Below are 25481 nucleotides of genomic sequence, written 5' to 3' on the forward strand. Positions count from 1 at the left end.
CGTAGCTCAGACAGGAGTGAATAGTCGAACAGTCCATGAGACCTCCAGTTCGAGCCTGGCCCCAGTCTTCTTTTTATTTTTGTTAAAATAAATTTTTAGACTTATTTTTTCCCCCTCTTAACTTTCCTTTCTTTTACGTTGCTCTTCTCTTCTTTTCTCCAAAACATTTCGTTGATAAGAGCTGAGATAGAATGATAAAAATGCACTCCTGCAATTTTCACCGGCAGGACGGCAGCTGGCTTTGTTTACATTGTATCACATAAACTCCCCTCTCCTACTATTCAAAGTGCTGCTGATCGAACTTTGGACCCTGTATTCCACTCATAGAGTCTAACTCGTTATTTTAAGAATAAAAGAGAGTTTTTACTTTTAAAATTTGACAGCTGAAGTCAGTGAACTGAAGTGCCCAACCGAAAGCAGCAAAATATAAGGCGAGAGTAGCGTCCCTTGAGTACGATGACGTCAGTGACGTGGATATAGCATCGAGTCTAGAGACACGGACCCGTGGATATAGCCACAGCCTTAGATTTTGATTTTCAACTGCAAAGCGCCGCACTGTTTCCGGAAACGACCTGCCTCGTTCTAGAAATGGCAACCCTTCGACTGGCACAAAAAAGTATACCCTTTTCACAGGTCATGAATAAGGTATATGAAAAAGCAAGAATGGGGGGGGGGGGGGGGGGGTACACTGTGTAACACTTTCTCTCAGTGACACTCAGCGCATGCAGCTAGCTATAGTTGCTGCTGTCGCGATCTATTTTGAACACAATTATTTTTTTCTTCTCAGAGTAGAGTGTTAGTTTACAACAGGCTGAAATCATCTTTAATTTGAATCAACATTTTGCAACAATCAATCACATCAATATAGCGCACAGACTTGCAGGCTATCACGTTTCAAGAGCCTAGATTACCATGCAGTGACAAGAGCCTACTCAATAAAGAGAGACTGTGTGAGTTTAATATATAATCAGTTAAGACTGAGTAAAAAATTATTACACTGAATCGATAGTTACCAGTGAAAAGTAATATGGGAACACTCTTGTTGTGTTTTTGTCGTTGTAAAATGTAAGATCTGAAACGTTAAAAATTACGTAAAATTGGTGCGTTTTGGTCGAGTGGGATGGGTCGTTGAACTGTGTTGTTACAGCCCGCCGAAGTTATCAAAAGTGTTTTTGCTTTTTGTAATTCGGTTGGTTTGGTGCGTTATACAATGCATCTGCTTTTTCAAGACTAAGCATTGATCCCTTTAAAACACAAGGATCATCATAGGCCATCATGACTTGTATCATTTTACATCGCATTCTAAGAAAGAGCAGAATTCTCACTATGCGCGCGGTACATTTCTACAGAGACATACATCTATCTATGTCTCTGATTTCTAGAATCGCGTAGCGCAAAATTGGAATTCCTACAATGGCGGCCATTGTTGGAATTCCAACAAAGCGCAGGTCATTTCCGGAAAAGCGCCGATGACGAGATGGGTCGCAACAGCTATGACATGAGATTACTTCCCCTTGGTTTCGATTCAGCTTTTGTTGATATTTTTGCCTTGGCTAAGTTTCGGCAAGAGTTTTGCTTGTAATTTCGTGTGTGGATCAACTATGTCTGTGTAATTTGATGAAACCCGATTCAGCTGGACACTATAAGCGTGTGAGTTATCAGTAGCACTTGTAATCTATCTGTATTTTGTCTCTGACACGAAGCCCTTGAGTAAAAACAGATTAATTCACTTGGTCGCAGCGAAGTTTCTATTCGTTTTGTTGTTTTGTTTATTGTTTTCTCCAGAACCTGCTATGTGTACGCGAACAAACGTTAACACACATAAACGCATACACAGACACACACTGACACACACTGACACAGACAAACACACACACTGACACACACTGACACAGACAGACAGACAGACACACATACACACACACACACACACACACACACACACACACACACACATACACACACACACACCCACACACACACAGAAACACACAGAAACACACACACACACACACACTGACACAGACAGACAGACACACATACACACACACACAACCAAACACACACACACACACACACACATACACACACACACAAACACACACATGCACACACACTCAAAATCAGGTTTAGTGCGTTTTAGATCACCCTCCACCAAGAATGTCTGGTATTTTTGTTGTTGCTTCTAATGTGTATAGACCTTTTCGGTATCTGAGCAGCTCTCGCGAGACACGTTCTTTGTTATGCGTTGAACGTCGCGAGAACTTTGAACCTCGGCTTTTGCAGCTCGCGCGAAATCGCTGTACCACATGCTTTGCTATGCTCTGAAGTTTGCGAGAGCTTACGAGAGCTTGGAATATCGATAGGGTCTATACTGCAGTGTGCAGGGATGCACAGTTTGGGGAGCCCCGAATATGAATAACTTCAAATGTAAAAGAGTAGAATTGTATGATAATTTCCTTTGGTCTTTGTGTTTTTGAGTTTTTATAGCCCCAAAACATTTCTTGAGCTCAAATCGATTGTACAGTGGATCAACCTAAATCATTGAAAGCTGCATTTTTTCAGCACCTCACATTCTACAAGGCATCACGTTTTGTTGTGACATAATATTAATACTAATACATGTAATTTTCATTTCATTTCATTTCATTTCATTTTCATTTTCATTACTTTATTGTCCCATCGCTGGGAAATTCGGGTCGCTTCCTCCCAGTGGAAAGCTAGCAGCAACCGGGAGTCGCGCGCGCTACCCAGGTGTCTGCGTGTTTAGGTGTATTCAGCCACCTGCACTTATGGCAGAATGACCAAGGTCTTTTACGTGCCATTGTGATGACACGGGGGTGGGACATGGCTTCCGTCTCTGGGTCTGCACATAAAGTTGACCCGTGTCCGTCCCGGCCCGAATTCGATCCTGCGACCTTCCGATCACAAGTCCAGTGCTCTACCAACTGAGCTACCGGGCCCCAACAGTTAAACAATGAATCACAGACAAACTAATTGTTTCAGGTATTTTTTTATTGGCTTTTGTCGTTTTGAAGTGTCATACCCAGACTTTGCAAGAGTGATCAAGACAAACACTCCTGACCACTTATCAGTGACAGAAAGTAATCATGACAGCAATGAATACGGTGTGCTTCGATTAACATGTTAATTTTCAAAAGAAAGCGCATATCACACATCGGAGCAAGTTAATCATACACATGTGATGCCATGATCGCTTGCTTACTGATCAGCATCTTGTGTTTGCCTTAATCACTTTTCAAAGGGGCGCTAACGCTTACACAGCCAATTCCTCCGCCAAATCGCCAGGGGCAAGTTAAAATTCTGTGGTGGGAAAGTGAATTTGTTGAAGTTACTCGCCCGCGCGGCTGGCGAGTTATTACACCCCCGGTATAGGGGTGTGTATAGGATTCGGTCGATGTGTTTGTTTGTTTGTGTTCGCACATATAGATCTCAAGAATGAACGGACCGATCGTCACCAAACTTGGTGAACAGGTTCTATACATTCCTGAGACGGTCCTTACAAAAATTGGGACCAGTCAAACACACGGTTAGGGAGTTATTGGTGGATTAAAATTATACAAGGACTTATAGAGGGACATATTAATGGTCAAAGGGAAATAACCTTCTCAGTTGGTGGCAGTGAGAATGGTTATTTCCCTTTGACCAACGGGGGTGTTTTTCCTACCTCGGAGGAATTTCTTGTTTTTTTAAGATTTGGCCATCCCTGCCCTGACATAGTTATTTGTGAACATCATCTTATTATCAATTATTTCACTTTTAGGACCACGGAAGACCTACACCAACTCACTTCACTGAGGGTTACAGAGCTGTGTGCCGAAGCCATCATGACAGACGAGTGCAACGCGCAGACCGGCCTGGTGGACTCAGTCACACAGACCAGTGAGGAGTTCACCCCGCCCGGCGAGCACACTTTCCACGATGACATGCGAGCGTCCAATCTCCTGACGGGGTTCTCCAAGCTCTACAAGAACAAGGAATTTGTGGATGTGGTGCTGTGTGTGGGAAGCACAGAGTTTCCCTGTCACAGGAACGTGCTGGCCGTGTCCTCGCCCTACTTCATGGCCATGTTTTCTGGCAGTCTGGCTGAAAGTCAACAGGTTGGTGGCTAATTACTTTTTTTCTTTCTTTTTCTTCTTTGGAACCCCCCAATTTAACTATTTTTTTAAGTTTGCCCGAAATGTTAAAAATTCGGGTCTTAAAAAGGAGGGAGTCTTCAAATGGGGGTAAATTTACAGAGGCTTTCAACAGAACATATATACTGTTCAAAAAAAGAAACGCATAGCTTGTAATATTTGGTTAATTTAGTTATATGGCTACAAGGATATCCACCAAACTGCAGAAAATGTTTATCTGGTCGTCGACCTTTCGTCCATTGCCACAAGTGAGCTCTGCACGTGACGCATGCGTTATCAGTGGCTACAATGTCAAAATTGCTCATTTGGCATGACCACTCGTCATGCTTCAGTGTAATCTCGTGAAACTCGGGGAATATTGAGCTCTCACCATGTCTTCCAAAACCCATAAAAGCGGATTGTTCGCCACAAAGAAATCAGACGACAATTCAGCGACGAAAGATGGCCCGATTGAGCAGAGAAGACCGCCAAATTGCATTGGGTCGTTTACAAGCAGGCCAAAGTCAAAGTGCAATCGCCAGGCACTTCCACGTGTCCCAGAGCACCATCAGTAGACTGTGGGTGAGGTTTCAAGCCACTGGCTCCGTTGCTGACTTGCCACGAGCGGGAAGACCAAGGGCGACAACTGCTGCTCACGACCGCTTCATACGGCTCCGCCACCTCCGGAATCGTTTCCTGTCGGCCTCATCTTCTGTCCAGGCTCTCCCCGGGCCACACCGATTATCGGACCAGACCGTGCGGAACCGCCTGCATGAAGCTGGTTTGAGAGCTCGCAGACCTCACAGACCTCACAGAGGAGCTGTCCTCACCCGCCGCCATCGCCAGAACCGAGTGCAGTGGGGCAACCAGCACCTTCGCTGGACCGTCCGGAATCACTGGAGACACGTGTGGTTCAGCGACGAGTCCTACTTCCTGCTCTAGCGACATGATGGTCGGAGGAGGGTCTACCGGAGAGTAAACGAACGTTACGCGCCCAACTGTGTGGATGAGGCACCCGTTCATGGTGGTGGAGGCGTCATGGTGTGGGGGGCGATCAATACCGCTGGAAGGAGCACCCTGGTGCACGTCCAAGGGCGCATAACTGCCCAGCGATACGTGGAGGAAATTCTGCGCCCACACGCCCTTCCTCTTCTGGCTGACCAGGATGCCATATTCCAGCAGGACAACGCTCGCCCGCACACAGCACGACTCACCACCCAGTTCCTCACCGACCACCATGTCCAGGTGCTTCCCTGGCCATCCATGTCGCCAGACATGAACCCGATAGAACACCTCTGGGATGAATTGGACAGACGTGTGCGCAGGCGAGAAGAAGCGCCGGCAAATCACCGCGATCTATTGCAGGCACTTCAGGAGGAGTGGGACACCATCCCACAGCAAGATATCCGGCATCTGATCCAGTCCATGCCCAGAAGGTGCCGGGCAGTTGTTGCTGCTCAAGGCAGTCACACCCCCTGCTGACTTGACAGCCTCGGCACCCAATCGTATTGATTGACTGATTGATTTGAAGATGCAAATGAACTGTGTGTGCATTCAACTGTGTCCATACCAAATTTCAAACAAATAATCTAAATATTGGATTTTCTGTTAATTTTTTCGAAAAATAAAACAAATTTGGCAAGTAGCAACTATGCGTTTCTTTTTTTGAACAGTATAATTATAAGAAAACAGGGTCTTATAAGGGAGGTACGTAGTCTTACATTTGGGGGGTCTCAACTCATTGTCTCCCAGGTACGGATACATATGGCTCTATCTGACCAGGTACAGATATATATCCGTACCCACTCATATGGCTCTATCTGACCAGGTACGGATATATCCGTACCCACTCATATGGCTCTTTCTGACCAGGTACGATTATATTCGCTCGGACTGTTAGCTTCAGTCGCTTCCTGTAACGTCCATCTTACGCCTGCATTCCAGCGTGTTGATACACAGTTACTACACAGTTACTACAATTCTGAGTGACCTGCTGCAGCACAGCTGGTCTCGGTTAAAAAAAACTTGGTCAACATAGGTGGGGTAGAAAGTGTTAAAAGAGGAGTTCCACTGTACATGCAGACAGCTGTCAATGTCTGCATGTATGACACAGTTCTATGGAGACTTGTCGTGTTGTTGGGCTGACTGCAGCGGGCAGTGATAGAGCAAGTGGTCTTTGGTCTTAGGGGCTATCACAGTACAGGGGCACCTCTATATAGTTTGTTTGTGCTGAGGGTTGTAAGGATCCATGAACGTTGAACAAATAATTTCATAGTGTGTTGCTTTGATGCATGTTTAATTAATTTATCTCAGACATAATGTCACTCTCAAAAATAAATCAGCTTTATGCAATTTAGGGCACTGTCTCTTTTAGTTTTATTCTCCATGTGGGCACAAGAACAGAAAGAGAATAAAACGATGGGACAAAAAAAAGAGCCAAGAAGATAAAGAAAAAAATAAAAGCAGGTAAAAAAGGAAATAAATAAATGGGTTGATTAGAAACTTTCTTTGACCCACCCCGCCCCCGAAACACCATCCATGCAAAGTGCGTTAGGAATAATGTCTTCAGAAATCTTAGAAAATAACATTTTGTCTTCTTTTCTGTCAGGAAAAGATAACCCTTCAAGACATGGATAGCCTGACTCTCTCCCTTGTGCTAGACTACATCTACACAGGGCGAGTGTTGCTCACCGAAGATACAGTCCAGAACCTCTTGTCAGCGGCTAACCTTTTCCAGCTTCTGGCACTGCGAGAAGGCTGTGCCGAATTCATGATGAGTCACGTCACTGTCAGCAATTGCATCGGTGTCTATTTCTTCGCTCGCGCTCACGAGTGTGAAGTACTGGCACTGAAAGCCAAGGAAATCATTAACAGCAAGTGAGTTTTTAGTCTTTCTGTTAAACTCTGCTACAGTGTGTCTCCCTTTTGGTGAACTTTTTCGATAGCTGTTGAAATAATATAATGGAGATGATGCGTGAACAGTTTTGTGTATGGTTTGCTCAGAACTTGTCAGTATATCTGATAAAAAGATGAGGTTTGTGTATGTTTGTATACGTGTGTTTGTATGTGCGTGCATATGCATTTTTTTGCAGATGAGAAGGGAATAAGGTAATTCTAGGCATCCTTGATAAGAGTAAGTGTACAGGGATCATGCTAGCCTTATCAAAATCAGTATTTTTTGTACTTCATTCTGTTACCGGCATACCAAGTTACCAAGTCAAAAACACAGTGATTGTGGAAGAAACTGGTCAAACGAAATATATTGGAACCCCCCTTTCATGACCTCCAAAAAGGGAGCGAGTCTTATGGGGGGGAAGGGGGGGGGGTCTTAACAGGGGGGTTCCATTAAATTACATATTATTACCCAACTCACATATAGCAATTAACTCTAGTTCAGTGCTGGTAACGCTGTACGCGTTCCCCTTGGTAACAAGGGAGACCACCCTAAAAAAGAGTGATCCATCCCATAATATCAGACCGATGTCCGGTCCAACATCCGTATGCGTGCGCATACGCCGCCATTTGTATCATTCTCTCTCAGCGGTTCAACTGGGTAGGACGCTCCTGATGTACGCTCCTGCTGTCTTCAGCTTTTCGCCAGAGTCTTTTGCTTTGGCTTCTCCCCTTGGTCGCCGCCTTACTTTACACCTGTACCTATGCTGTGTGGTGAGATCTTTCCGTTTTTGTTGTAACTTTAGCGACGTTTTCGTCGCTCGTTTGTACTTGTGAAATTTTTCTGAAATTGTTTTCTGTGAAATTTTTCGTGAGTTGTTTGCTATGGCGGAGGCTGCGCTTGTTGATAGCGCTAAACGGAAGCCTAGTTCGAGGCAGGTAGCTGACGTTACGCCTCCGAAAGGAAGCTCAAGGAGAGATAAGGGCGCAGGGAGTCCGCGTCTGTGTCTCTGAGCAACTTCTGTTAAGTCTCCCGTGTTAGCAGACGTACAAACAATCTTCCGGTCAGACTTGTTTACTTTCTGACAAGAGTAGTCGTTCTGGTGTAGCTTCTTCTGCTTCTGTTTCGCCTGGCTGCCCTGGGTTAGCGCCAGCCGACGTTGCTTCTTTATTGTTGACGCTGAGCTCTCAAGTTTTCGTCACTAGCGTCTGGATTTTCTTCCACTCGGGAGGAATTGTGTGCGCTTCCGTCGGGTGTTTCTGATGTTTTCTTTCCTTAGCCAAGATCCGGCGGTCGCCTGCAGTTCCGGCTTCGACTTCCGCTAAGCCTTCGGCGACTGTGACTCGGGCGGATGTCCATGCTTCGCAGGATGGGGGTACCGACTTGGTGTCTCTCCCGATGTGACACCAGTACAAGGTATGTCTACACCGCTTGCCGGTGTGCGAGCTCAGGGGGCTCTCTCGTGCGTTGGAGGCCGTGAGAGTTCTTATGAGCAGCGAAAGGACGAACGCCTCCGTACGTCTCTTAATGAGAATATCGGGGACCGTTTTAGTCCTCTTCCGCCCAGGGGGCAGGAAGTGGTCGGTTCTGCCGACGATAAACTGTCTGATGTTCTGCCTCCTGGCTCTGAGCTTGATCTCGAGTCGGAGGGTAGGGCGGATGACGGGGATGCCTCAGTGGTAGAGGATTCCCAGCCTCGAGAGACGGACCGCGGGTGTCCGTCTGTAGGTCAACCTCCTGCGTCTGGTTTCCAGCAGGGCGGTGTGACTGAATAGGCCGCGGTGGCCTACCTGACTCGATGGCGAGCAGGAAGGCTAGCGACACCCAGCTTTCTTGCCGATTTAGTTGTCCAGCGCAGTGACGTGGGCTAACGGAAATGGCATTTAAGTTTTTGGTGACTCTGGGGCTGACCATGGGTGTCATTCTGGGGTCACCTACCTGACTACGATGGCGAGCAGGAAGGTTAACGAGGGTGCGTCCATGGGATGGACGACACCCAGCTTAACTTGCCGTTCAAGTTGTCCAGCGCCGTGACGTGGTCGGCGGAAAACGGCATTTAAGTTTTGACCGGAAGGGGTGGTTGAGAGCAGGGCGTAACTGACTCCACCTCTTTCCGGTTCCGACTTCTGGAAGTTCGGAGGAACAGGATGTTCTCTTCAGCTTTCGGAGATCGTTGTCCATTGCCCTGGAGTTGGCATATGGCCACGTGTAGCCGGGTTCTCCGGTGAAAGTGGTGTACGTTCGCGCGAGGAATGTAGCACGCATTTTCGTGGCTGGGCAACGTAAGCTTCCGCCCTGGGGGCAGGAAGTTGTTGGGCTGGGTGATTCTTGGATTGGCCATGCGAGTCTCTCTGGGGGTCACCTTCCTAACTTTGTTACCGAGTAGGAAGGTGATGTGTGGAGAGGTGTCCACGGTGGTGGATGTCACCCAGCTTAACTTGCCGTTCAAGGTGTCCAGCGCAGTGTTGTGCGCAGTGGTAAACGGCATTTAGGACTTGACAGGAAGGAGTGGCTGAGGAATTTTTTTTTGCCTCGTCCACCCCTGCCTTTGTTCGACGACTTCCGGAGTTCGGAGGAACAGTAAGTTCACTTCCGCGGCCGGGAATCGTCGTTCATTGCCCTGAAGATGGCATATGTCTTGTAGTTTTGACTTCCGCTTCCTCCCGGGGGGCAGGAAGCGAGCAGTAAGGCTGGTTCCTTGTTGGATAATTTAGGTCAAACAGGAAGGCAGCTTCCGGATTGCACGGTTGTGCTTGACGGCTGTTCAGATGTAGGTGCTTCCGCATTAACGATTAGCACTGAATTCAGGTTCCATTTCAAGTTAGCAAGGGCAGTGGCGCTCGCAGCTGTAATGGGTCGAGGTTCTATGGAATCTTCCGGTGTGTTTCTATACAACCGGTTGGTTCTCATGTTTACTAATCCACGGCCGGTTTCGCTTCCGCTTTTGCGGCTGCGTCTTCCGGTTACAGGATGGGACAGCCTTCTACCGTTAACACTGCGTTGGTAGTCGGCACTTTTCAGCTTTTGGCTTCCGGTTCCGTTACTGCGGTTCCTTTGCTGTTATACAGGCTGTATCCACTTCCCCTTCCAGTCTTCCAGCTGGCATGGGACAGGTGGATGGAGATCTGGTCATGGAGTTCGGGCGTTTGAAATTGTTTGGGTTTTTTTTCGAAACTTTTCCGATGTTGGCAAGTTTCGCCTTATCGGGATGGGTGACTGGGTCTCATCATTTCGATGATCATTATAATGCTTTTGAACAAGGGGGAGGCTCTTACTTCACTTGTGTCGCTGGTCGCGGCAGTTCGTAGTTGTTTTGAGCTTTCCTAGGAGAATCTTTGAGTGTCAAGCCCTTAGATCCTCCGTCGGGATCCTTTGTGCTTGTGGAAGTTTTCACAAGCGAGTCTTCTTTGTCACCACTTGGCTCTTCCTTGGTGGACAACGCTTGACTTTATGCCTGCGGCGAGGGTGCTTTAGCTTGTGTTGCACGCTCAAGTAGCGTGTCACTCATGGAGCGCTTTCAGTAGGCTTCGGTTAACTCCAAGCCTAGGAACTTAGGTTCTCTTTTTGCGTTCTACGGAACCGCCCTCGGGTTTGGCAAACATCCATCGGGTTTTTGATAGCAAGGAGAAACTGTCTGTAAGATCAAGATCTCCTAGCTCGGGTAGATTGTCTCATCTTTTCTTTTTGATGGGCTCTTTTGTACTTGTTTTTATTTTCTCTCGCCTGGGCGGTTATGTTCTGAATGGCTATCTTTGTGGTCCTACAGGACGCAGATGCAAAGGATGTTGCTTTGCCGTCTTTTACCTAGGAGTAAGCCTCTGCCTTTAAAGTTTTGTTCTTTTGGCGTGACTTTAATCTCTTTCTCGTTTGAAAGTTATCTCTTCGAATCCGCTGCTTTGCACGCGGGGTTTTTTCTTCTAAGAGAAGCTCATGGTAAAAGGGAAAGCGTTAGGCAGGCCTTGGCGGTTTTTTGTTTCTAAACGAAAAGCTTCAGGCTGGCTGTTGTCTATTTTAGCTTTGGCTTGACACCCTCGCTTTCACAGGGCTCTTTTATAGAGCTGTTCGGCGACCCTTTCGGTCTCACAGACGGGTCTTTGCAGCCTTGGTGTCCAGACCTCTTAAGGCTGGCAAGAAGGCATTTTTGGTTTCTCACATTCTGAGCGAACGACGAAGAAGAAGAAGTTTCTCACATTCGATTTACACGGATGTCTACTATAGGGGTATCCTTGAGATACTCAGGGGCTTCCGCCTCAACTCTGGATTTGGTTCAGAGTCTTTATAGGGGTTGTTTGGTGTTTTGTTCACTTGCCACTTGACTGGCGTGCTTCAAAGTGCTTATTTCCTTACGGAAAGAACTCCTCGTCGTTCCGTGTATTGCACGTGGCTATCCACCTTCCTTTTTGGGTTTCCCTTTTGTCTTCCATGTCTTATTTTAAGACTTTATGAGATTCATGTCACATTGGTACGGCTCGGTGCAGCTTTGCTTTAACCCTTTTTAACGGCTAGCCTGACTGTTTAACACGGGAAACGGCCAAGCTTACTCTAGTAGCTGCTCAGAAGTGGGAGTAAGCGTGCTTTCTGGCTATTTTGAATAAACACAGCCTTTTTTAAGGAAGATCGATCTATGACTTGTGGGTTTCTTTTAAGTTTTCCGGCAGTTAAGCGGAAAATGGGGAAACAAGCTTCGAATTACGCTTTCTATTCATGAAGTAAGAGTTTGGCTTCTTTAGAGTTACGTTTAGCCAATTAAACTTTTCGGTTTTCGAAGATTTTTCTGACTCGCACGGAGCTTGTTAGTTCTTTGTATCTAAAGGTCGCTTGCCTTATCTTTCTTCTCTGTCGTGATTTAACCTCGGCATTTAAGCGATAAATGGGGTCAACCAGCTTCCATTTGCTTTTCAATTCTTGAAGCAAGAAGTTGGCTTCTTTTGAGTCACGTTTAGCCAGTTTAACTTTTTGAGTTTCAAAGATTTTTCTGACTTTCACGGATCTTGTTAGATCATTGAATCAAAGGGCTTTTGCTTTATCTTCTTCTCCGTCGTGATTTAACCTTGAACGGTTGAAAACGGCGTTAAACACTGATTTTAGGAGGGAAGTAGGTCTATCTACTCTGGTAGAGGTATGACGTTTGGTAGTCAACCTTACCTAGATGGACTGCTACACTGGTTTCTTGCTCCTGGGGAGCTTGATGTGGTTGTCTGTCCCGTGAGGACGCTCAGAAGGTACCTGTCACGGACTCGGCATTGGTCAGAAAGTCGGAAGGTTTTATGATATCACTTAACACAGCGGGTGTAAGGATATTGCAAAAGGGACTTTAACCAAGTGAGTATCCATGTTGATCACACGGGGGTTTACCTGTTGACAAACACAGTCTGGAGACGTTAGGGCAGTTTTGCCTTTCACTATAGCTAGAACGTATGAGGCAAGGGCATGGGCCTCCTCTTTGGCAGTCCTCCGGTCGGGCCTTGTTTTGGGCTGAAGTTCTGGAGTCGGCTTACTGGCGGTCTGAGGAGGTTTTTATTAACTTCTACCTCAGAGACGTCTTGATACAGGACGGCAGTTCCGCGTTACCTGTTATGGTAGTCGCAGGACAGGTTCTAATATCATAATTTCGCTATGTACCCACCACCTATAGTAGCAATCTGCTATATGTGAGTTGGGTAATAATATGTAATTTAATCCAAAATTTTAATAATAAATTTTCATTTAATTAATATACTTACCCAACTCACATCGTTTAAACCCTCCCGCCTCCCCGCTGTGGTGGTATTGGGTTCTAAAAAAGTAGTGAGTTGGGCTTCGTTCGAATGATACAAATGGCGGCGTATGCGCACGCATACGGATGTTGGACCGGACATCGGTCTGATATTATGGGATGGATCACTCTTTTTTAGGGTGGTCTCCCTTGTTACCAAGGGGAACGCGTACAGCGTTACCAGCACTGAACTAGAGTTAATTGCTATATGTGAGTTGGGTAAGTATATTAATTAAATGAAAATTTATTATTAAAATTTTGGATTGTATGTAATGTAGTAGATTGTTTCAGATGCATTTGAGTCCTGGTCGTTCTTACAGGGGATGCTATTTGTTGCAGGTTCTCCACACTATGCCGGCAACAAGAATTCCTGTCCTTGCCGGCCGACAAACAGGTCGAGATCATTGGAGACGACGACCTGAACGTGACAGGGGAGGAAACTGTGTACGAAGCCTGCATGGAGTGGCTGAACTTTGATCTTTCGTCTCGTTTCCAACATGTGAGGGAGGTGATGAAGTGCGTGCGTTTCGCCAACATCAGCTCTTACTACTTCTGTGATAAAATTGACCAGACACCTGTGAGTGGAAAAGTGCTTCCTTATCTTTTTTTTGTCTGAATTCTGTGATAAAATAGACGAATTCTGGAAATAACTCTGTTAAGTTTTTATGGGCAGCAAAGGGTTGTCTTTCCTTGGAAAAAACAGGGCTAACAAATCCATGTGACAAAATAGGCCAATCATTATTGAGTTAACGTGTCTTACACGTGCTCGCTGACAACATGAAGCAACACGCCGCTAGCTACACTAATTGCCGTACAATGTCACGTGGGTTTGTTTTCCCTCTTTTTTATATTTAGTCAAGTTTTGACTAAATATTTTAACATCGAGGGGGAATCGAAACGAGGGTCGTGGTGTATGTGCGTGTGTGCGTGTGTGCGTGTGTGCGTGTGTGTGTGTGTGTGTGTGTGTGTGTGTAGAGCGATTCAGACTAAACCACTGGACCGATCTTTATGAAATTTGACATGAGAGTTCCTGGGTATGAAATCCCCAGACGTTTTTTTCATTTTTTCGATAAATGTCTTTTATGACGTCATATCCGGCTTTTCGTGAAAGTTGAGGCGGCACTGTCACGCTCTCATTTTTCAACCAAATTGGTTGAAATTTTGGTCAAGTAATCTTCGACGAAGCCCGGACTTCGGTATTGCATTTCAGCTTGGTGGCTTAAAAATTAATTAATGACTTTGGTCATTAAAAATCTGAAAATTGTAAAAAAAATATTTTTTTTATAAAACGATCCAAATTTACGTTCATCTTATTCCCCATCATTTTCTGATTCCAAAAACATATACATATGTTATATTTGGATTAAAAACAAGCTCTGAAAATTAAAAATATAAAAATTATTATCAAAATTAAATTGTCCAAATCAATTTAAAAACACTTTCATCTTATTCCTTGTCGGTTCCTGATTCCAGATTAAAAACACGCTCAGAAAGTTAAAACGAAGAGTGGTACAGAAAAGCGTGCTATCATTCTCAGCGCAAGTACTACCCCGCTCTTCTTGTCAATTTCACTGCCTTTGCCGTGCGCGGTGGACTGACGATGCTACGAGTATACGGTCTTGCTGCGTTGCATTGCGTTCAGTTTCATTCTGTGAGTTCGACAGCTACTTGACTAAATGTTGTATTTTCGCCTTACTCGACTTGTTTCTTCTTTTTTCTGTCTGACTTCTGTGCTAAAATTTACCAGTCACCTGTGAGTGGAAAATTGCTTCCCTATCTTTTTTGCTCTTTTTTTTCTGTCTGCTTAATTCTGTGCTGAAATTGACCGTAAACCTTGAGTGAAATTTGTTCATAAGATTATATCTTTTTTGCCCTTTTTTCTGTCCTAATTCTGTGATGAATTTGACCACGAACCTGTGAGTGAGAGATTGTTATTTTTCCATTCTTGTCCGTCAAATTATTTTCTTGTCACATAATTATTGTCATTTTTTTTCAGCGGGTGAAGTTTGGGTGTGTTTGGGATAGGGCTACTGTAACATTGTTAGAAACTTACTTAAAGCTTTCTCTGAAAAAGTCTCCACAACCAGTAGTGACTTATTGGTATTAAACTTTGAAGCAAGATTAAATATTGCTGAAGGTCAAACTGCTCAGAATGACATAGTTATGTGGGTTTTAATGTGTTTACTGTTATATGTGACACTGTTGACGGTATGTAATTAGTGTGATCTGTAACTCTTCTAATATTTTACCAGTGTTCATTCTGGTTTTACTGCACTAAAATGTCCACACACACACACACACACACACACACACACACACACACACACACACACACACACACACACACACACACACACACACACACACACACACACACACACACCCCCTTCATAGTGAATAAAAAATAAACAAAAATACTGAACTGATTGCAAAATAGTAACATAGTTCCATGACCTGGCTGTTCCAGATGTTACGACAAGATACAGGTATCAGCGAGATCCTTGACCAGATTCGCTACCATCACATGCTGCGCAACCGGCAGTCTGAGATGGATTTGAGCCTCATGCCGCGCCGTGGGATGGCGTACGAGCGTGGTGTGATGATCGTTTCTAATCCCTACACGGAAGACGCCATGAAGAAGTACAACAGTATGGAGATGTTGATGCCGCGTTCTGGGGAGGTGGTGCATATCTGTAAACTTCCACAGAGCCTCTACACTCCAGGTCAGTGTCAATATAGAAATGAAAAAGTTTGTTTGAGTTTTACGTTTTGATATGTAAAGAAGAAAAAAAGAAATCTGTGAAAATCATGTCTGAAAAGGACGGAAGTCTTAACCTGGGGGTAAATTGACAGACCTTATACACAGAAATGTTGCAGAACATTTTTCATTTAAAGCATTCATTTCAATGGAGAGCAAAGTGTTTGTTATTGGTATTGTTATTGGTATTGTTATTGTTAATGGTATTGGTATTGGTATTGGTATTGTTATTGGTATTGTTATTGGTATTGTTATTGGTATTGGTATTGGTATTGTTATGGGGTATTTGGTATTGTTATTGGTATTGTTATCCCAGCGAAGCTGGAGGTATCCTGTGAACGCTATACTGTAATCGATTTGAGAAATGTGCACACCAAATAATACATGATAAAGAAGGATTCGTTGTGCCCGGCTACGTGCTACAGTTGGAGATGGAAGTTCACCAAAAATGGGGACCATACTAACAAAAATACGGTGGGTAAAATAGGCGCCCCCATTTTTTCAGCAAACGCCACCCCAGGCCGCTTTGGACGGGTAGAAATTCCGTAGTTTCCAAGTCTATGGATAAAGCTCGCGTAAGAAGAATACGTCGCGGTCGAAAGTCTTTGACGTCAATTAATGCATCATGACGTCATGCCTCCTTGTAGTCTTTCTCTCTCGCGCAGTGTGTGTTTGTGTTCATTTTGTGCACATGTGTTTAGTGTTACTCTGTGTGTGTGTGTGTGTGTGTGTGTGTGTGTGTGTGTGTGTATTTGTGTGTGTGTGTCTGCGCGCACGCGTGCATGAGTCTGTACTCGTATGTGTGTGGTGTGTGTGTATTTGTGTGTGTGTGTGTGTGAGAGTGTGTGCGTGCGCACGCGTGCATGAGTCTGTACTCGTGTGTGTGTAAGTGTGTGTGTGGGCATAAGTGTATGTGTGTGCGTGTATGTGTGTTTGTTTGTAAAGGTGTGCATGTCCGTCTGTCCATATGTGCGTATGGGTGTGTGTTTTGTGTGTATGAAGTTTTTTTGTTAGAGAGTGAGTGAGTGCGTGTGAGTGTGTGTGTGTGTGTGTGTGTGTGTGTGTGTGTGTGACTTGGTGTGTGTGTGTTTGAGAGAGAGAGAGAGTGTGTGTGTGTGTGTGTGTGTGTGAATGTGTGTGTGCATGAGTTTGTGTGTATGTTTGTGTGTATGAGTGTGTATATGTGTTTGTTTGTAAAGGTGTGTGTGTCCGACTGTCTATGTGCGTGTTTGTTTGCTCAACGCCCAGCCGACCACGAAGGGCCATATCAGGGCGGTGCTGCTTTGACATATAACGTGCGCCACACACAAGACAGAAGTCGCAGTACAGGCTTCATGTCTCACCCAGTCACAGTATTCTGACACCGGACCAACCAGTCCTAGCACTAACCCCATAATGCCAGACGCCAGGCGGAGCAGCCACTAGATTGCCAATTTTAAAGTCTTAGGTATGACCCGGCCGGGGTTCGAACCCACGACCTCCCGATCACGGGGCGGACGCCTTACCACTAGGCCAACCGTGCCGGTCTATGTGCGTATAAGTGTGTGTTATGTGTGTGTGAGATTTGTGTCAGTAAATGTGTGTGTGTGTGTGTGCGTGCGTATGTACAGTGTGTGTGTGTGTGGGTGTTTGTTTGTTTGTTTGCTTAACGCCCAGCCGACCACGAAGGGCCATATCAGGGCGGTGCTGCTATGACATATAACGTGCGCCACACACAAGACAGAAGTCGCAGCACAGGCTTCATGTCTCACCCAGTCACATTATTCTGACACCGGACCAACCGGAGTGTGTGTGTGTGTGAATGTGTGTGTGCATGAGTTTGTGTGTATGTTTGTGTGTGTATGAGTGTGTATATGTGTTTGTTTGTAAAGGTGTGTGTGTCCGTCTGTCTATGTGCGTATTTGTTTGTTTGTTTCCATAATTATCAGGGCGGTGCTGCTTTGAGATATAACGTGCGCCACACAAAAGGCAGAAGTCGCAGCACAGGCTTCATGTCTCACCCAGTCACATTATTTTGACACCGGACCAACCAGTCCTAGCATGCACTAACCCCATAATGCCAGCCGCCAGGCGGAGCACCCACTAGATTGCCAATTTTAAAGTCAAACAAACAAACCCGGCCTGGGTTCTAACCCACGACCTCCCGATCACGGGGCGGACGCCTTACCACTAGGCCAACCGTGTATGTGTGTGTGTATTGTGTGTATGAGATTTGTGTGAGTCAATGTGTGTGTGTGTCTGTGGGTGTGTGCGTGCGTACATGCGTGCGTATGTACATGTGTGTTTGTGTGGGTGTGTGTCTGTATAAGAGATAAAGAAAGAGAGAGAGAGAGAGAGTGGGTGGGTTGGTTTGTGTTTGTGCGTGTGCGTAAGTGCATGTGTGTGTGTATGTGTGTTTGTTTGTAAAGGTGTGTATGTCCGTCTGTCTATATGTGCGAATGGGGGTGTGTTTTGTGTGTACAGTGAAGTGTGTGTGAGAGAGTGAGTGCGTGTGAGTGACTCGTGTGTATGTGTGTACGTGTGTAACTTGGGTGTGTGTGTGTGTTTGAGAGAGAGAAAGAGAAAGGTTTGTCTTTCGCTGGGGTATGCAGTGCCTTGGCGTTGCACATCTACTTAATTGGTATTGTTATTGGTATTGTTATTGTTTCACCCAAAACTTAGAAACAAAACATTGAGTTGCAACTGAAAATTTTTGAAATTCTATCACAGCGGTGGCTATCACGGGCGACAACCAGATCTACATGGCCGGCGGAGCATTACGGAAAATCAACTACCGCGGCTCAGTAACAACAGAAGGTATCTCCAACAACATGTATCTTTTCGACCAAACTTCAGCCACCTGGGTGCCCAAGGCAAGGATGCACATGTCAAGGTCACAGTTTTCTCTCGTCATTGTGGACGGGTACGTACCTTGTGTTTACTGATGTTGGGCTTGTATTTCACCACCACTGCAATTTCTCCATGTGAGATAATATGATTTGATTTGATTTGATTGATGTAGTCATGTGTGAAAGTTTGTCACATTTAACCTGCAGTCACTTGTAATGTACATGTTGTTAATCTAAATGTTGTAGACCAAACAAAATGTTATCAGCTATCTTAAAAGAAAGGATTGGTAACTAAAGCTGTATTTAAAGGCAAAAGCACATACACACACACACACACACACACACACACACACACACACACAAATCTTTTCTGTTTGTTATGGAACTTTTCTTGTATACCTTTCATTTATCTTGAGGTGGAATCAAAATTCAAACGATACATTGATACATTATTGGTGAATATAAACACTTCAAATCTGTAGGTTTTCACGCAACACAGGTAAGTGTAAATTTGCAGAGGTTCTGAACAGAAAATGTGAAAAAGCAATGTCTTAAAAGGGGGCAGTGGGGTCTTAAAATGTGGGGTCTTAAATTGTGGGGTCTTAAAATGTGGGGTCTTAAATTGTGGGGTCTTAAAATGTGGGGTCTTAAATGTTGGGGTCTTAAATGTTGGGGTCTTAAAATGAGTGTTTCACTATATTGGCAGGGCAATAGCTCAGTTGGTAGCGGCGCTGGCTTAAAAACCAGTTGTCACTATAGACGTGGATTTGATCCCCGCGAGGGATTTATTTCCCAGAGGTAACTTTGTGCAGGCTCTCCCAGGTGTCTGAACACCCCCATGTGCACACAATATGCACGATGAAAATCCGAAGTTCACAGCGAAAGCCTCAGGGCTTGGAAACATGAATACACATATGCAGATTTTTTTTATTTTTATGGGTAAGCACCGTATACTGAATGGCAGCTCGCTTTCCCCTGTGAGAAGGCAGCCCAATTTTCCACACGCAGGGCTGTATGAAATCCTATTTTATCTTATCTCATCTAATCGTATTATTATTATTGTGTCTTCTTGGCAGCTACGCTTACGCCATTGGTGGGCAGGACGGTACAGAGATCCTGAGCAGCATGGAAAAGTATGACCCCCATACCAACACTTGGACGCTAGTGGCACCCATCCCGCGACCTCTCAGGTTCATGGCCTCTGTCAGCCACCGGGGAAAACTCTACGTGCTGGGAGGGGAGGATGTTGATGTCGTCTGCAAGAACTGCTACATGTGGGTTTGATTTGTTATTATTATAATAATAATAATAATAAAACATTCTTCTTCTTCTGAGTTCATCGGCTGAAACTCACACGTACACTCGTGTTTTTTTGCACAAGTGGGTTTTTACGTGTATGACCGTTTTTACCCCGCCATTTAGGCAGCCATACACCGCTTTCGGGGGATAATAGAACATTTAAATAGCGCTTCTCCACAGCCACAGCTCGAAGCGCTTTACAATGGCTCCCATTATGAGTATGTAGAACTATTTAACTGAAGCTCAGTTTGACTTTCGTCTTCAATAGTTATAATAACAATAACAAACACTTTATTGTCCATTAAAATTAATACATTAAAATGGAAAATTTCTTTGACGCATCTTTTGTTTGTTTGTAACTTACCTGACCAATCAGGAGAGTCTTAGTAACGAGCAGTGTTAGTCGGTCTAGCTCTTTGTAGACGAAAACCTTAACTTTGAGATTTTCTAGAATGTTTACCAAGCTAGAGCTTTGAAACTTCTCACACTTGTAGGATATGATCACCTCCAGACCTAAAGAAAGTCTAGGTGACCCCTGTCAATTTCAAGGGTACATTGGTACCACTTAGCGATTGTACCCTACCACACTAAAGGGGAGTTGTTGGCCGTTGTGGGGTTTGAGGAGAAAATGGAGGGGCTATCATTTTATTTGTGAGAGTATTTTATGAATAACATGAATGTGCATCAGGAAGATTAGGTGAAATATGTGTGTGTGTGTGTGAGCGCATGTGTGTGTGTTTGAGTGTGTGCACGCGCGCACAATTATTCAGTTTTAAGTTCTTGGTATCGGGTATGTATGTATGACTCAATCTATGAGTCTGTGTGCGTGATTTGACCTGGGTGACCTTGACCTTGTAGGTATGACCCCATGGAGGACAGCTGGACAGAGTTACCCCACATGGCTACACCTCGCATGTTAGCAGGGAGTGTCGTCTACAAGGATAAGATCTGGGTTGTTGGTAAGTACAATGTTATGTAATGGTTAACCACACATAGTATACCGTGACTCACACGTTGTAATACTCAACGCCTTTTGATTAATCCTGCCTAACGAATGAGTTTTTGGATAGTGTCAAGCGAGGTCTTTTTACATTTAGTCAAGTTTTGACTAAATGTTTTAACATAGAGGGGGAATCGAGACAAGGGTCGTGGTGTATGTGTGTGTGTGTGTGTGTGTGTGTGTGTGTGTGTGTGTGTGTGTGTGTGTGTGTGTGTGTGTGTGTCTGTCTGTGCATGTGTGTGTGTAGAGCGATTCAGACTAAACTACTGGACCGATCTTTATGAAATTTTACATGAGAGTTCCTGGGAATGATATCCCTGGACGTTTTTTTCATTTTTTCGATAAATGTCTTTGATGATGTCATATCCGGCTTTTTGTAAAAGTTGAGGCGGCACTGTCACACCCTCATTTTTCAATCAAATTGATTGAAATTTTGGCCAAGCAATGTTCGACGAAGGCCGGACTTCGGTATTGCATTTCAGCTTGGTGGCTTAAAAATTAATTAATGGCTTTGGTCATTAAAAATCTGAAAATTGTAAAAAAAATGTTGGTTATAAAACGATCCAAATTTACGTTCATCTTATTCTTCATCATTTCCTGATTCCAAAAACATATAAATATGTTATATTCGGATTAAAAACAAGCTCTGAAAATTAAAAGTATAAAAATTATGATCAAAATTAAATTTTCAAAATCAATTTAAAAACACTTTCATCTTATTCCTTGTCGGTTCCTCATTCCAAAAACATATAGATATGATATGTTTGGATTAAAAACACGCTCAGAAAATTAAAACGAAGAGAGGTACAGAAAAGCGTGCTATCCTTCTCAGCGCAACTACTACCCCGCTCTTCTTGTCAATTTCACTGCCTTTGCCACAAGCGGTGGACTGACGATGCTACGAGTATACGGTCTTGCTGAAAAATTGCAGTGCGTTCAGTTTCATTCTGTGAGTTCGACAGCTTGACTAAATGTTGTATTTTCGCCTTACGCGACTTGTTGTTTGTTTCTTTTTTTCTTTTTGTGTATCATATGATATTGTTCGACTGTGTCATGACAGGCCACCTGCCATGTAGGGACACTTGAGTGGTCCCAAGGGTGTCCTTTCATGTCAGGTACCACTGTACTAGAACCAGATGTAAATTACTTAAAAAGAAAGGTGACTTGTTTGTAAGTAGTTCACTGAGAGTAAAACTTACCATGACATGTATGTAGGAGTTTAATTCAACACGTTAATGAGTATTTGTGTAGAATTCCATGATTGCAGTTTGCAGGAACGGAGGGATATCCTGCGAGAAATGGAATTCATCTTCCATGGACAATTTTCAACAAAGAAAATATCATTATTTTTTTCTCTAAATTTCTGTTTTGATTGAAATAATGGGTTTGCCATGTTGACTCACAGGCGGGAACTCGGCAGTGTCAGAACGCTGGCATAAAGAGTACCTGCCAGAGTACTGTGTGGGAACAGTGGAGGTTTTCGATCCCGAGGCACAGGAATGGACCTTGGGCCCTGAGCTACCCAACCCGCTGTGTGGTGCAGGTGAGGGAAAGTTTTGTTTGTGTGTGTTGCAGTGAAATAGACGAATTTAGTCACTCTGTCGGGACAGGAACAAGAGACAGCAGATGAGGGAAAGGTTTGTGTGTGTGTGTTGCAGTGAAATAGAGGAATTTAGTCACTCTGTCGGGACAGGAACAAGAGACTGCAGGTGAGGGAAAGGTTTGTGTGTGTGTGTTGCAGTGAAATAGAGGAATTTAGTCACTCTGTCGGGACAGGAACAAGAGACAGCAGGTGAGGGAAAGGTTTGTTTGTGTGTGTTGCAGTGAAATAGAGGAATTTAGTCACTCTGTCGGGACAGGAACAAGAGACAGCAGGTGAGGGAAATTAAGTTTTGTTTGTGTGTGTTGCAGTGAAATAGAGGAATTTAGTCACTCTGTTGGGACAGGAACAAGAGACTCACTGCAGGTGAGAAGAACAAGAACAAAATAATGAAAATGTACTCACTAGAAACATTGACAATAAATGATGAAAATCTTTGCTTTTCATCGTTTATTGTGCATGTTTCTGGTGAGTACATTTTCATTGTTAACTCTTTTTCTGGGTTTAATTGACTGTCGAAGAGTTGTGACCCTTCCAAACAGTGAACCAAACATTGGCTGCTGACATGTGGACTCAAGGAATTATGGCTTCACGGCAAAAAAAGGGCACTCTGATGAGCATACTTATGAAAGAAACAGGGCCTGATGTCATTAGCTGGCACTGCAAAACATGCACATTGGAGCTCTATGATTGCTTGTGCCCAGGTTGAACTATTATTGATTGCTTGGTGCACTACTCTTTCACAGCCAATATAATTCCCAGATAGAGTTATTTCCGAACATCATCTAGCTATAGTATTACTCAGTGTTGCATGGTTGACTGTCTTGGTCTCAAGCAGTGCACTCGATCTGTTCATAGCAATACATAGAGGTTACATGCCGAGTCTCAGTGATTATTAAAAATAATGGTCGAAGTTGGCGGATCATGAAAAATGCGAGCTTCAGCGAGCTTTTTCATGACCGCGAACTGAGACCATTATTTTTAATAATCACTGAGACGAGGTGTGTAACCTCTTTATTCCTCCTTTCTTCAGTTATTCAAAGAAAACAGGAGTTTTTGTGCGAAAGTTTGATCGAATCCGAATCACTCAACCAGTCAACCTGCGCAGGCGATCGATTAATGCGCGGTTGTATAGTTCCGTGCAAATCATTCCATTCTGTTAACACTTCTTGTCAGTTTCCCTGTTTTAGACTAAAATCAAGTACACAGATATGCTTTTATTCTGCTGTGGCGGTAAAGGCAGATATTGTGTGTTCTGTTTATGTTTTAGTATCGTTTAGGATACTGTTCTTTCGTCAAATGGGACAAGCAGACGAACTTTTGCACCCGTGTTCCAACGTTAATTACTGTATGAAGTTCAGTTTTCTGGGGAAAATAGTGTATGAAACCGCTTTATGTTGTTTAAATTGATGAGATGTGTGCATTTGGTTGCGTGTGATCTGTTTATAAAATGAAATATTGTTGAAAACTGACCGTCGGATTGCAGTCAGTGTTGTCGAAGAAACTGCGTTAAAAGAAGGGGAACTACTCTTGTCGGCAAGAGTATGAGTTACTTGCCTTGGGAATTTGCTTGTGATGAACGGTGTGTGCACGGCAGATCTAGATTCAGAAAACAACCTAACTCATGGATTTTATATGGAGATTCATGTGTTCAGGCCTGTAGTTGTTAATTTAAATGCAGTATGTTTGTATTGTTTGCTCCAGAGATGTATATTTCGTACGTATAGAGCGTTCGGAACTTTTCAGTCGCAAAAGTAGTACCAAAACAGAACAGCTTCTCAACCCATTGCACTATCGAGGATTCAGGCTGTTGCTGGCTCGTTATTTGTTTGGTTGCTGGGTCATTATCGAAAAATAACTAGCTCTACAAGTTTACAGAGGTAAAGAAGCAGAGGGGGGAATAAAGTTGGATTCCCCTGTGTGTTTGTGCCTAATTTATGTGTGTTTGCATGTGTGTGTGTGTACCTGAATATGTGTGTTTGCATGTGTGAATGTGTGTTTGAGATAGAGTGATACTGAGAGAGAGGCAGAGTGCAACCACAATAATGTTTGTGCGCAAGAGCTTAAACATGTGTTTGTAAAGTATTATCAGTTTGGAGATTGGCCGGCGTGATCAGTGATTGGACTGTGTATTGCTGTGTGTGTTTGCAGGTGTGGTGAAATATGGAGACACGCTGCTGATCGTGGGGGGAGAGGACGACAAAAGCTGGATGGCAGGGATGTGCTGGTTACGACAAGACAAAGACAAGTTTGTGTGGAGCGAGGGAATAGAGCTACCAACTGTCATGAGTACCTTCGGCTGTGTTGTCGCAAACATGCCTAAGGACCTGCTTAACATGTAGCCTCTTGGCTGCCTAATGTGACATGGTAACAAGACAAGGCTGCCTCCTGTGACATGGTTACAAGACAAGGCTGCCTGCTGTGACATGGTTACAAGACAAGGGTGCCTCCTGTGACATGGTTACAAGACAAGGCTGCCTCCTGTGACATGGTTACAAGACAAGGCTGCCTGCTGTGACATGGTTACAAGACAAGGGTGCCTCCTGTGACATGGTTACAAGACAAGGGTGCCTCCTGTGACATGGTTACAAGACAAGGCTGCCTGCTGTGACATGGTTACAAGACAAGGCTGCCTGCTGTGACATGGTTACAAGACAAGGCTGCCTGATGTGACATGCATGGTAACAAGACAAGGCTGCCTCCTGTGACATGGTTACAAGACAAGGCTGCCTCCTGTGACATGGTAACAAGACAAGGCGGCCTCCTGTGACATGGTTACAAGACAAGGCTGCCTGATGTGACATGCGTGGTAACAAGACAAGGCTGCCTCCTGTTGAATGGTTACAAGACAAGGGGACAGGATCCTGTGACACGGTTACAAAACAAGACAGAATCGTAATAGTATGGCATTGCTACCTTTGCTATTGTGAGTACCTTGGGATACACTCATGGAGCTTCTTCCTCTTCATTAGACAGAAGAGATGAACAAACATGTGAAGCAGAAGTGACTAGTAGTAGTACTTTGACTTTGTGTTAGTCTGCTTTTGGGAAGACCAGCTCAGTGTTATTATTGTGAGACTTTCACTTGGTGGGAAAAGTTTGCGAAGGGGCATGTAATCGAATCGACGACAGTATTTTCAATGTGTTCTTGTCAGCATGCTTATAGACCTGCCCATGTAGAACTTTTGAAAGGGGGTGGATGCATGGGTGGA

At 44.3% G+C, this 25481-nt stretch overlaps 1 protein-coding gene across 1 annotated transcript; it reads left to right on the top strand.

Moving 5' to 3' along the window:
- The first annotated feature begins 1517 nt into the window (after window positions 1-1517).
- On the top strand, window positions 1518-25481 carry LOC138945623 (kelch-like protein 28). Its single transcript, XM_070317089.1, has 10 exons — window positions 1518-1650; window positions 3785-4121; window positions 6745-7013; window positions 13124-13361; window positions 15252-15507; window positions 18252-18444; window positions 19447-19644; window positions 20528-20628; window positions 22075-22212; window positions 24421-25481. Exons 2-10 carry the CDS (start codon window positions 3849-3851, stop codon window positions 24609-24611), a joined length of 1857 nt encoding a protein of 618 aa, XP_070173190.1. The 5' UTR covers window positions 1518-1650; window positions 3785-3848; the 3' UTR covers window positions 24612-25481.

This window comes from Littorina saxatilis, linkage group LG13, assembly GCF_037325665.1.
Source record: "Littorina saxatilis isolate snail1 linkage group LG13, US_GU_Lsax_2.0, whole genome shotgun sequence".
In the NCBI taxonomy this organism is placed as follows: Eukaryota; Metazoa; Mollusca; class Gastropoda; order Littorinimorpha; family Littorinidae; genus Littorina; species Littorina saxatilis.

Coding starts and splice junctions, on each gene's coding strand:
- LOC138945623 (XM_070317089.1), top strand. CDS start 3,849: ATGACAGACGAGTGCAACGCGCAGACCGGCCTGGTGGACTCAGTCACA. Junction 7,014..13,123: donor AAGGAAATCATTAACAGCAA/GTGAGTTTTTAG, acceptor TATTTGTTGCAG/GTTCTCCACACTATGCCGGC. Junction 13,362..15,251: donor ATAAAATTGACCAGACACCT/GTGAGTGGAAAA, acceptor TGGCTGTTCCAG/ATGTTACGACAAGATACAGG.